Genomic DNA, 12,262 nt, shown 5'->3' with positions numbered 1-12,262 from the left:
GGAGAAGCTTGGAAATGTGAATTATGTGAAATACGGTGTGAAATCTTTTGAGATATCTAAATCGTGTGCATATACACAGAGGCGCTTCCAGCTCCTTAAAACTTCATTTCTGCTTGCTCCGTCGATCCGTGTCTGGCTGCGTTATGCTACAGGAGCTGGGGGGAGAGTGGAGTGGGTAGGAGCAGCTGAAGGACTGGGACTTACGCTCCCCGTCTCCCTGCTCCGGTCGCATCATGCCCCGCGTTCTGCTTCCCTCTCCGCACTCCGCCAGGATCCAAAAGCAAATTCCTCTTTCAAATCCTGACTCGGATGTGGGGACGGCGGGAACGACCTCCAGCAGGCTGGGAACTGTGGGGTTTTGATAATTTTTTTTTTCTGTCCTACATTGCAAAGCGGTGAACCATGTCAGAAAACGTCTGTATTAGTATTTCTTTCTAGATCTGTTTCCCGAATGTACCTGTTTTTCATACAGGGGTTGTGTGCTCTTCCTGCTGCTTTCCCTAGCAGACGCTTTGCTGTTGCAAGGCTCAGTGGAGCTTCTCGGTCGTGCTCGGGGTCTCTCCCGTGCCGCACAGCCGTTTGACATCGCCTTCAGCCTTGCTGGAGAATTAAGAAAGTTGAGCGTACGCCAGGGTGTGTTGGAGGCACAGGGGCACGGGCGGGCCGGCCGTGCGTCATCTTTCCGAGGATATTGGTGAAAAAACCCAAAACTTCAAAGCTTTTGCAAGCTGCACCTGATAGAGAGGGACCCTCTAGTTGCCAGCTCTCCACGTCCCATCCCACCTCAGCAGCTATAATCTCAGCTCCAGTTGCTCCGGTCCAGCGCCAGCATCCCTCAGCGCTGCTGCAGTGCCCGCGGTGTGGTGGCGAGATCCGAGGGCAGAGGCCATCTTTCTTCCTCCCTTGGCAGCAGAGCTGTGCACGAGCCCCTTCCCTTCCCCTCCAACTGCAGCAGCCTCAGGAAGGAGGAAGGAAACAGCCAGGAAAGGCAGAAAGAGGGAGGGAAATGGAGGGAATGAGCAAGGAGGCTTGAACAACCTTAATGATCCCAGGCTTTTCTAATCATTCAGTGATGCTGTGTATTTGCCACCTAATTTCATCCCAAACACCCTAAACTGAAAATGAAGTGCTGTTTAATAAACAGCAGTCGGCATTTCATTTCCCTGAATGTTCTGGTAGCAACTGCTAATTATTCCAATGATTTCCCCCCACTGTAATTATTCAGAACCGACTATTCACAGATTCCTCCATTGACTTATATATCTGTACACGCGCACGCTGAAATACGTATATATTTTGGTGTCCTATTGAAAATTCAATAGGATCCAATTTCACTTGCTGTTGCCTTCCCCCCGTGCCTCCCCTCTCCAATTTGCCGATGCTACAGCTGCACGGCGGAGAAGAAAGGATGCAGCGTCTAGCGCGGACGTAAACAGCCACGTCCAGCTGAAATGGGGAGAGAAAAATTACTTCCTTGTACTACCAAGCTCTTGACAAGAGCTGGCTCTTTCTTTTTCTTTTTTTTTCTCTTTTTTTTTTTTTTTTTCCCCTTCCCTTCTTTTTCTACCACATTCAATTTTGTGACTCTGCCGGGCAGGTTACAGAACTAATCTTGAACGTGCTTTGAGCCTGCTGTAGGAGAGCACAAGCCTTTAAAGATCGGGGTGGGGGAAGAAGGAGAAGGAGCACGCGGGGAATGCAATTAGTTTGGGGTGGCTGGATGAGCAGGAGAAGCTAAAATCGCAAATGCTGGTTATTGGAGGGGGGAATGAATCTCATTGCTCCCAGGGCTGGCTTACCTGGGTCTCTCTTTTGGCAGCTGGAGAGTGGGAGATGTGAATTAGATGGGAAGAAATCCCTAGGCAGGCTGCAGGGTCTCAATGGCACTTTCATCACAGAAAGTGTTTCGTAGCGTGCACGTTTATTTTTTTTCCCCTCTGCCTTCGTCTGGAGTACAAAGGCTCTCGTGTTTGAGGCCTGCCAAGGATCGACGGGTAATTAGAGGCTGGGCTGGATTCGGAGGTGCCGCGCCGGCTCTCGGAAGCGGCAGAATGGGTGCTGGGTGTGTTTGAGCACTGCAGCAAAGACGTCACCTCGGCTGCGCCGTTCCAGAACGGAGAACGTCGGCCAATAAACAGCACCCACTGGCTTTCCGTGTGTTCCTGGGTCCTGGTGGGTTTGCTGAAGGTGAGATCGCCTGGGACACCAAGGTGGCTGCAGGCTCCTTCGCTGCCCACAAGCCAAGCTGGTGCTCCGGGTCGCTGCTGAGCCCTGGGCATCTCCTTGTGACCACCGCCGTGAGAGGGGCTGGAGAAGAGCTGTGCGAGCGGTTTTGTCCCCCAGATGAATGTCCTGCTGTCAGGTTAGAAACGTAAAAATCAGAGGGCAGGTATTTTTCCAACCAGTGTGTCTTGTAGCATCTTCCAGGCCAGACCCAGGCAGCTGGCTGGGTCTTTGTCTTCACTCTTCGAGTCCCGGAGAGGGTGGTAGAGAGCTTGATGAGGAGCAAACTGAGAAAAGTGGGGATGTGCCAGGGCTGTGTCACCCTCAAGCCCAGAAGCACGCGCAAGGTAGCAAACATTCGCTATCTCCTGGAGCCATCTGTTTGCAGAGTCTTTGCCTGTGCAACAGTGCCTCTTCCCCGGGTGGACTTGTTGCCTCCTTGTAATCCGTAGGTAAACAGACATCTAATCAACTGGAAAGCAGGGAGCGGCGGCGGTGAGCCGCGATAAGAGTCCGGTTGGGACGGGGACTAGCGGCAGCGCGTGCTCCGGCAGGTGGGATGCTGGAAAAGGTCCCTGCAAGACCTTTGGAATAAGGAAGGACCTGGTTTGTTTGGGGGAGAGGAATAAATCAAGGGGGTAGGGGGACCAAGGAGGCTGTTGAGCACCTCTCCAGTGGCTCTTAGCCAGGTCAGACCCTGTTGTTTCACTTCTGCGTTGCAACGTGCTTGAAATCAGGGAAAACTTTGTTCTCCAGGTAATGCGGGTGAGTGGTGCGTGTGCTCTTGGCGAGGTTCGCAAGCGCTGCGCACGTCCCGTCCTGCAGCTTTGAGGAGCAGTTGGGGGCTCACAGGGGGCCCCACGCTTGGGCGAGCCCTTTGCCTGGCTAAGCCAGCCTGTCCTCCACCACCCTTTCTTTGTGCTGCTTCTGCTGTGAAGATCACGTCATCCCTCAACACATAATTTGCCATCAGTTCGGTTTTAGTGGGAAATGGCGTGTGCTCGGCTCTGGAGCTGCTGGTTGCTGGGTGGTTTTATCTCCAAAGGGTTCCATGCAGTGCTCTGCGCCGGGGCTGCTGCTGGGGAGAGCCCGCTGCCGAGGCTGGCTGCGTTAGCCACTGCAGACTGCAGCTAAAAACGTGCCCAGCAAGAGGCACGGGAAGGTGTCACGGGGCACTGGGAGCTGGGGTGGTGACCCAGTGCCCTTTAGTACGCGGCGTTACTGTGTTTAATGTACTCGGCGCTAATCTTTCTCTAAACAGAAGCAATCTTGCTGAGTTCAGCACTGAAGGAGCAATAACCAATGAAGGAGATGAGATTAAGAAAACTCACAAGAATCAAATGTGCTAGAAAGGGCTGGGGAAGTGCCAGGGGCACTGCAGTGAATGACCTCCCCGGGAATCGAGGACGAATAAAATCCATGCCCTGTCTCTGTTCTCCCAGGCACCGATGCCTTAGCCCTCCCCTCCGTGGTGTGACCGTAGGATGTTGCCTTCGGGGTTATTTTTGCGCTGGAGTACAACAACTCCTCTGTGCTGTGGGGCCGAGACGAGGATCCGTGTCGCCGCATTCAGGAAAACGAACCTCTCGAGCTCGAGGAGAGCTGCTTCAGTTGGCAGTGGCATTAGGTGCTTTATTCTGTCTGGAACAGCCTTGAGAGGGCAAACAAAACCTCTGCGCTGTGGCTCTGGTTTCCAAAGGCTCTCTGCAGGCAGGGCTGCCGGCGATTGTGGCTTTTTTTTTTCTCCTGTCTGCAAACAGAGCCCAAAATTTGCCCAAATACCGTTGGGCTGGGGTGAAAATGCAGTACAGTAACCCAGGGGCACCGACAATCCCAGTCCAGGCTCGATGGGGATGTAGGAAAATCTCTTGCTCAACTTGCCATGGGGCTGTTTGAGATGCGCAGTGGGCAGCGTTGGGCTTTTCTCCAAAGTGGGGTGGTGACGGGAGTGACAGGGTCTGCTTTTTGCCATCTGAAAGCGTTGTGGGTGGGTGATGGTCTGGATGGAGGTTTTTCCCCAGCGTGGTCCTCACGGCAGCGTGCGGGTGTCCTTCACGGAGCGTGGGCATCGCGAGACGTCCCGGTAGCGGCCGCTGCCTTGCATCCCTACCCCTCGCACCGTGCAGGCTTGGAGGCTGCGAGGATGACTTGGCAGTGATATATTTACTACAATTACCATCTCTCTTCCCAGAGGAGGCGAAAAAATAGATGAATAATATGTTTTGAAGGTGTCATGGAGTGAAAGCAAGAGAGGAGCTTGAGCCTGAACTTATGAATAACTTATAGGCTTCCTCCCTTCACGCAGTCACTCCATTTGGGCTTATCTTTCTCACCCGTAGGAGGTGTAATTAAAGGAGCAGAGCCGGGCATCCACGTGCGCGGCGGCTGCCTGCGGGCCCTCGTCTGTCTGGCTCCGCGTGTCCTGTGCACCCAAGGGTGCAGGCGTGGGCTGGGGTACACAGCGGGTCAAGCTTTACAACACCCCCCCTCCTCAGTCGCTATCCAAAAAAAAAAAAAAAGAGTGTTTTGAGCATAACTCGGCTTTGGTGTTTCGGTGTGGCTGGTGGGAGCGTTCCCTTCGCTCTCCGCTCGCGCTGGTGGAGCGAGGAGCAGAAGCAGCCCGGGACGGGGAAGCGCTGCGAGAGGGAGCAGGCACGGCCCGCAGCCCCTGCTGCAGGTTTGGGAGATTTTTCGGTTCTCGACGCGGCTGGAAATTCCCTTCCTGACCTCACGCGGTGACTTTGCCTTTCCAAGTCTGATTTTTCTAGCCGTAAAATGAGAAGTAATTTGCTCTTGTCTCAACACCTTTGTCTGCTTTATTTTGACTTGAAGAGCTCAAGGGAGGGACTGTTCTTCAGCGGGTGTACATACAGAGTCGAACATAATAGAGCCGGGATCTTATCAAAGGCTTGCGAACGCTGTTGTAATGCATATAGTAATTACAGGGATGCATATGTGGGGACGATGAAAAAAAAAAATCCAATGAAACATGGCACTTCCCTCTGGAAAAATGTTTAGCGGAATAAAACCGTGCCTGGGAGAATGTCAGTTCCAGCAAAAAAATGTCGATTAAAAATTATGCAGTGCTGTTCAGCAAGGTCACAACGCTCCTTTTGGAGCCAGTTGGAGGTTTCGTTTCAAAGCAGCATGTCACTTTTTTTTTTTCCTCTCCTCCCTGCAGACTTTTAGCTAAGGTGTTGTATTTTGCTCCTCTATTCAGATCTGGGGGGTGGGGGGAAAGAAATTCAGCTAAAATTTTGCGGAAGTTTCTGCCGTAAGGGGCTGGATATGGGTGGAGGTGTGGTATCCCTGTTTAACACCATCTAAACGTGCGATTTCCAAGGAAGATGTTCTTCCCCCTGTCCCTCTATCTCGGGAGCGCAGCCCTGCTATCTGTACCTTCATATCAGCCCGGCACAGAGATATGTATGAGCGTAATGGATATTAGGCATTTATTGCAAGGCGTTCTGTTGAACATCACCTGCTGTTCGACATGAAAAGTTGATGTTCCACCAAGCCACGAGCCGAAGGCTCCTTAAGAGCTGTTCTGCTGCAACGGGTAAATATACGTGCTCGCAACGAGCGCTTGTGTGAATTAATAATGCATAGAGCAAACCCGTAGGAAGGGCTGCTGCTGCGTAGGGATGAACTGCTCGCCCCGCTTAGGCAAATGGACAGGGAAGTTGTGGGGGTTTTTTAAGGCTTAATGGGTAGGTAATAAACCAAATGAACCTAATCCACCGCTTCGAGCTGCTGTAAACACGGTAGCCGGCTCGGTCCCAGGGTCAAGTTCAGAATCACAGCATGGTCGGGGTTGGCAGGGACCTCTGTGGGTCACCCAGTCCAACCCCCCTGCTGAAGCAGGGTCACTCAGAGCAGTCTGCACAGGACCTTGTCCGTATGGGTCTTGAATATCTCCAGAGAAGGAGACTCCACAGCCTCCCTGGGCAGCCTGGGCCAGGGCTCCGTCACCCTCAGAGGGAAGAAGTTCTTCCTCCTGTTCAGAGGGAACTTCCTGTGCCTCAGTTTGTGCCCATTTGCCCTTGTCGTGTCGCTGGGCACCACTGAAAAGAGCTTGGCCCCATCCTCCTGACACCCACCCTGCAGATATTTGTAGGCATTTCTAAGGTCCCCTCTCAGCCTTCTCTTCTCCAGGCTGAACAAGCCCAGCTCCCTCAGTCTCTCCTCATAGGAGAGATGCTCCTGTCCCCTCCTCATCCTCATAGCCCTCCACTGGACTCTCTCCAGTAGCTCCTCCTCTTTCTTGAACTGGGGAGCCCAGCACTGGACACAGTACTCCAGATGGGGCCTCCCCAGGGCAGTGTAGAGGGGGAGGAGAACCTCCCTGGACCTGCTGGCCACACTCCTCCTAATGTACTCGGGATCCCATTAGCTTTCTTGGCAGCCAGGGCACACTGCTGGCTCATGGTCAACCTGTTGTCCACCAGGACACCCAGGTCCCTCTCCACAGAAAATTGCTCTGTGGCGTCGTGTGTTACTGGAGGTAACGTGGGTTGATGGAGTGGTGGGGAAGAAGCGGGGAGGATGAGATGATGTACTGAAGGGAGGAATGCTTACCCCGTACCGTGGGTCTCCTCGTCCGACGTGTATCAGCTGGAGTGTGCTGGGGTGGGGACGGGTTTGTGCATCGCTGAGCTGGAGGAATGGCTCAAGCCCAACACCATGGGGCGGGTAGGACCAGGTGTTAAACACCCCAGAGCTTCCCCTTCCTGAGAAACAGCCCGCTGAGCCGCTGAAGACTGATGGAGGACAGCAGTGGAGGTCTTGGGGGGGGAACCTGAGGGTGGTGAGATGCATCTCCCAGGGTAGGGACAGCGTGACCGTTTGGCTGGCTGGTGGCAGGGACGTGCTGCTGGGGATGTCCGATGGGAGCTGCCGATCCCTCCCTGGCCACCAACTTTTGAGGTGCGGATGGTCAGTGTCAGACCCGCTGGTGGGGCTTCAGGAGGGGGACGGGGGCCTGTGGTTTGTCGCCTTTCTGCAGCAGAGCGGCTGGCCCGGCTCTGAGGCGGAGAGTCTCGCTGGGCGGCAGCGATAGGGAGGAGGGAGAGAAACACAGCTGGATTTTGCAGGGGTTTGCAGCCAAATCTTCTTCTGAATTGCAGAGCGAACAGCTCAGATTTTGGAAGCCTCTGAGGAGGAATAAATACAAAAAGCCAGGGTATCTCCCTGTTTTCCCTTTTTTTTTTTGTTTTTCCTTTGTCATTTTTCTGCCTATGATGTTGTGTTAAGGGGCTGTGAGTCACCTCGAGCGACAAACTGAGACATCCCTACCACCAATGAAAATGACGAATATTTGACAAGATATTATCTATTTGGGTTGTGCCAAAGAGGAGTCTCGGGGTTCGGTGCCTGCAATACTCTTTGTGTTGGAGAAAGGCTGAAAAAAGGCGGCCTTTGGGACCTTGTGTACGTAGGTGTGTTGGTGTCGTGCTCTTGGCGTTGGGTTGGTGTGGATGGATGGGGTGGTTTTGGGGTGTCAGGGGTTGGAGGAAGGTCTGTCTCGTTCCCGTCGTTGTGAAAGAGGCCTCGCCATGTGCCGATTTCGGGTGTGTTCAACGGGAGCATGGTCAGACCGAAGCGGGGTGCGAGCGGCCCTGGGGCTGCTCAGAGCAGGAGGTGGTCTTGGTGTGAGGCGTTGGATGAGCGTGGTCACAGCACAGAAAAGAAAAAGAAAGCCTTTATCTGGAATAAAAGTAGATTTCTGTTCCAAATGAATCATCGAATGGGCAGGGGCATGTCCTCCGATGGGAGGGGGTCAGCCCTATGGGAGGGGGCTTCAGCCCTATAGGAGGGAGGAGGGGGGGGTCCAGCCCTGTAGGATGGAGGGGGGGGGTCAGCCCTGTCCTTGTGTAGGGGGTCAGCCCTATAGGAGGGGAAGAGGGGGGTCAGTCCTATGGGAGGGGGGGAAGAGGGGGTCAGCCCTATGGGAGGAGGTAAGAAGGGGGTTCAGCCCTGTAGGAGAGTGGAGGGGGGGGGTCAGCTATATGGGAGGGGAAGGGGGGGGTGTCAGCCCTATGTCTGCGTAGGGGGTTAGCCCTATGGGGTGGGGGATCAGCCCTATAGAGGGAGGTGGGGAGGGGTCAGCCCTAGTCCTGTGTAGGGGGTCAGCCCTATAGGAGGGGAAGGGGGGATCAGTCCTATGGGGGGGGTCAAGCCCTGTCCCTGTGCAGGGGGTCAGCCCTATAGGAGGAAGGAAGAGGGGGGGGTCAGCCCTATAGAAGGGGAAGGGTCAGCCCTGTCTCTGTGCAGGGGGTCAGCCCTATAGGAGGAAGGAGGGGGGCGTCAGCCCTGTCCCTGTTGGGGGGGGGCGTCAGCCCTATAGAAGGGGAGGAGTCAGCCCTATAGAAGGGGAAGGGTCAGCCCTTTGCGGGGGGTGTCCCGGGGCCGCGGGTGCGCGCGGGGCCCCGCAGCCAATGCGCGCGGCGCGGGGGCGGGCCGGCGGCGCGCGGCGGGCGGGCGGCGCGCGGGCCGGAGCGGCGGGCACGGCAGCGCCCGTCCCTCGCACCTTGCAGCCCCCTCCGACCCCCCCTTCCCCCCCTTATTTTTTTTTTTCCATTTTTTCCCCCGATTTCTCTCCCTTCCCCACCCCGCGGGGCGCTTTTATTCCTCCCCCCCCCTTCTTTTTTATTTTTTTTTTTCGCCTTTTTTTTTTTTCCTTCCCCCTTCCCTTCCTGCGCGGGGCTCCGGGAAACGCTGGATTTTAAACGTCTCCCCGCCAAGCAGTGAGCGGGGCCGGGGGGGAGACCATGGCCCGGGCGAGGATGCAGCACCCCGTCTCTTGGGTGATCTTCGCCGGGATGGCTGCTCTCCTCCTCTCCCAAGGTAGGGCTGGCGGGGGGGGATGGGGGGGGGGGGGCTGCGGGAGGGTGCGAGGAGCCCCCCGGAGAGGGGGCAGAGCTGGGAGAGGGTCCCCAGCCCGCTGTCAAGTTGCGGGGTGCGGGTCCGGCATCTCCCGGTTCGCCCTCCCTCCCTCCGGGCTGCGGGGGAACTTCTCCCATGGCGCATCCCCCCCTCGGGCTCATTTCGGGGTGGGGGGGGGGGGGGAGCTTGGGGGGCCGAACGGCTCTGCCGTCTCAGCTTAGTTCCCGCAGGAGCCCTGCATCCAACAGGCTGGGGGTTGAGGGGGGGTCGGGGCTCTTCTGTGCTACCCCCCCCAGCTCTTTGCATCGCCGGACCCGCCTGCAAGGTCGTCCCAAAAACTCGGCTCCTGCCCACCTCCCCGGGGCTGGGGAGCCCTGTCCCGGGCGAGCACGGCTTCCCCCCCCCCCCCCCCCGCCCCGGGGACGGTGCTGTGCAAGGGGGGGGAAAAAAAAGAGCAAAAAAGCAAAGGGGGGGAAAGGAGGAGGCAGGAGCCAGCCCCATCTGGCCGGCAGCGCCGAGCCTGTCAGCTTGCGTTAGTCTCCTCGCAGCCATCTGGAGGGGCTGCGGGAGGGGGGGGGTCCCTCCTTGTGGAGGGGGGGAATGGGGCAGCATCCTGCCCCGGAGCTGGGGGATGCGCCCAGCCCTGTCGCGGGTGGTACCCAGGGGGATGCAGGGATGGGGATGCAGGGATTTCGGGATGCTCCGAAAGGGGCTGGAGGCAGCTGCCTCCGCGCTGCTCATCCAAAGCTGGGGACGGGGTTTGGGCACCCGCGTGCCCGAATCAGCCCTGCCCGGTCCCCCCTTTCAGCCTAGGTGCTCTGCGGTGGGACCCTGGGGGGGTGGGAAACCCCTGTCTGCATGGGGTAGGGGGCTGCCCGAGCCGGGCCGGGGGCTGGCGTGGGCTGGCAGAGCTGGGGGGACGTCGCCAGCCGCCATCTCCACTCAAACTTCTCTCTCCTGGGCAAGCTGGGCCCGCTCTTGCGGAGAGCCACCCTTGCCGTATCGACCGGCGTGGGCTGCTTAGCATGCACAGCACACGCCAAGGCATTTCTCCTCTTCGCCTTCCTCCGCGAGCTCTCTCCTTCTCCCAGGGCTGCTGCTTCTCGCTCGCGCTTGCTGGGGATGCTGGCATCACTGCATCCCCGGCTCCCCGCTCCCAAGGGGGTTTCTTGGGGCTGGGAGCCTCTGCGGAGAGCCCCGGTGGGGTGGTGGAGGGCTGGGTCTCGCCAGGAGGGGGGCGAAGCTGCCCTTCCCCTCCTCATTTCTGCTGCCCAGGATTTGTGCTTGCTTTTTTTTTTTTTAAAATGCTTCCTCTTGGTTCCTGACTTGGCTCCGTTGCAGTCTTATTCCCTGCCGCTGGTCATCTCTCATGCTTCCTCTCCCTGCTCCCAGCAAAGCTTACAGATCAGAAAGTAGTTTGTTTTTTTTCTTTTTCCTCTCTATTTATTTTTTTTTTGATTCTCCCTGGCAGCAAAGCGGTGGTGGGGAGGGATGCGCCGCTTCCCCAAGCAAAAATCCCCCCGAGCCCTCTGCCTTGCAGGGGTCTGATGTGGGTGCCAGACGTCCCTGAGTCACTGCTGGGGTCAGGGGGAAGCAGGGAGCTGCGCTGCACCCTGGTCCGGGGGGACCCAGGGCAGAGCTGCGGGGTGCTGGGCAAAGTATGGCACAGGGCGAAAGTCTGGGCTGCTTTTTGGGCTCGGAGATGGTTGGGTATGCTGGGTTGGCGGAGAGAAGGAGTCCCTTTGGGAGGTTTTCTTGCATAATTGTATTTAAGAGAGTCATTAAAAAAGAAAAAAAAGCCCAGCAAAAATAATTTTGCCTTTTAGGAAAACCTTTCCAAGGGGGTTTTGAGGAACAGGGGGTCGTTCAGCCCCGAAGGTAATGCACAGGTACGCACCTATCGCCAAATATTAGCAGTACGGTGCTGCTGCTTCATGAACTCCCCTGATAGCTACGGTGTCTTTTTGAATTTCTAACTTTTCTCTCTCTCGCTTGGTATACAAAAGCGGAGCTGGCTTGCGTTTGAAAATGTGAAAATCATTGTCATGCAGGAAAACCGTGTTTTTGCACAAATCTACTCCAAACGGCTCAAGAGATCTGTGCTGCCCTCTGCAGCGGTTTATCAATACTCCGGGTCATTTACCTGTTTGCAGCCAAACAAACAATAAGAAAAGTGGTTTCTGAGGATGCTTGAGACTAAAGTGGAGCATGAAGTGGGATAATTCCTAAGTGCTTGACCATCTGCATTTGTGCAAACTTCCATAGGTCTTCCAAGTATTGCTGATTCGTGGTTGGCTGCGTTGACGAGGTGCCCGTTGGGACGGAGCCCGCTCGGCCCCGAAATGCCCAGCGTGGTTTTTGCGTGGGGTGATGCTGCCGCTCCCGAGGGAGCTGTCGACGGCTGGGTGCTCGGAGCTACAAGGCTGGGGCGCTTCCTTGGATGCTGCATCTCCGTGGGGGTGAGATGCGGGCGTCCGTGGCGTCAGCACGCGGGGAGTGGTCCAGAGGTCTGGCTGCGGCTGGGGGAACGGCGCTGGGAAGAGGGAGATAGCCCCGGGCGTTGGGGAACGAGTGGCTGTTCGGCAACACAGCTCACATTGTGTTTGCTGTGGCACTGCTATATGGGTTTTTAAACAGCGACAGTGAGTATCTACAACGTATTTAAGGACCCAGCAGCGGCGTTTTCTCATCCCTCTCTGAATATTTCCAAGCAGGGAGATGGTTTCACGTGTGCTCGGTGTCCCCGACTCCCACCTGCTTGGGTTTCCTGAGGAAGAGCAGGGCTCGAGCAAAAACCCCACCCCAGCTCTTGGGAGTGGGAGGGAGAAGAAAAGTCTTCCCTCAACCATGCGTAAAAGGATTAACCAGGCTAAAAGGTCATAGAAGATTTAGCTGGGCCTTTAGCATCCGTAAGCCAAGAATTATGGGAATTTGGTTTACAAATTAGCATAAAGACCTTATTCTAATAAGCATACAAGCTGAAATAGGTATGTAAAATAATAGCATATGTCAACATCATGCGCGGAGCGTTCCTCATCCGAGAGAATGAGTCGCTCGGCCGATGTGGCTGGGTTGCAGATAACGCCCGAAGCGAGACGCGGGCTACGCTGGTGCGCGGCGGGAAGGCTGGGTCTGGCCCGGAGACACATCTACG

At 56.1% G+C, this 12,262-nt stretch overlaps 1 protein-coding gene across 1 annotated transcript in view; it reads left to right on the top strand.

Annotated features, from left to right (window-relative positions):
- The first annotated feature begins 8,877 nt into the window (after positions 1–8,877).
- The window catches only part of LOC104326841 (protein CEPU-1), a 332,439-nt gene continuing 329,054 nt past the window's right edge, over positions 8,878–12,262 (top strand). The window contains exon 1 of the mRNA XM_075442552.1: positions 8,878–9,069. Coding sequence (XP_075298667.1) covers positions 8,994–9,069 — 76 coding nt within the window. The 5' untranslated portion in view covers positions 8,878–8,993. The remainder of the gene's footprint in view (positions 9,070–12,262) is intronic.

The sequence above is a fragment of the Opisthocomus hoazin genome, chromosome 24 (assembly GCF_030867145.1).
Source record: "Opisthocomus hoazin isolate bOpiHoa1 chromosome 24, bOpiHoa1.hap1, whole genome shotgun sequence".
Taxonomy (NCBI): domain Eukaryota; kingdom Metazoa; phylum Chordata; class Aves; order Opisthocomiformes; family Opisthocomidae; genus Opisthocomus; species Opisthocomus hoazin.
This window is presented reverse-complemented; position numbering and strand designations above follow the sequence as displayed.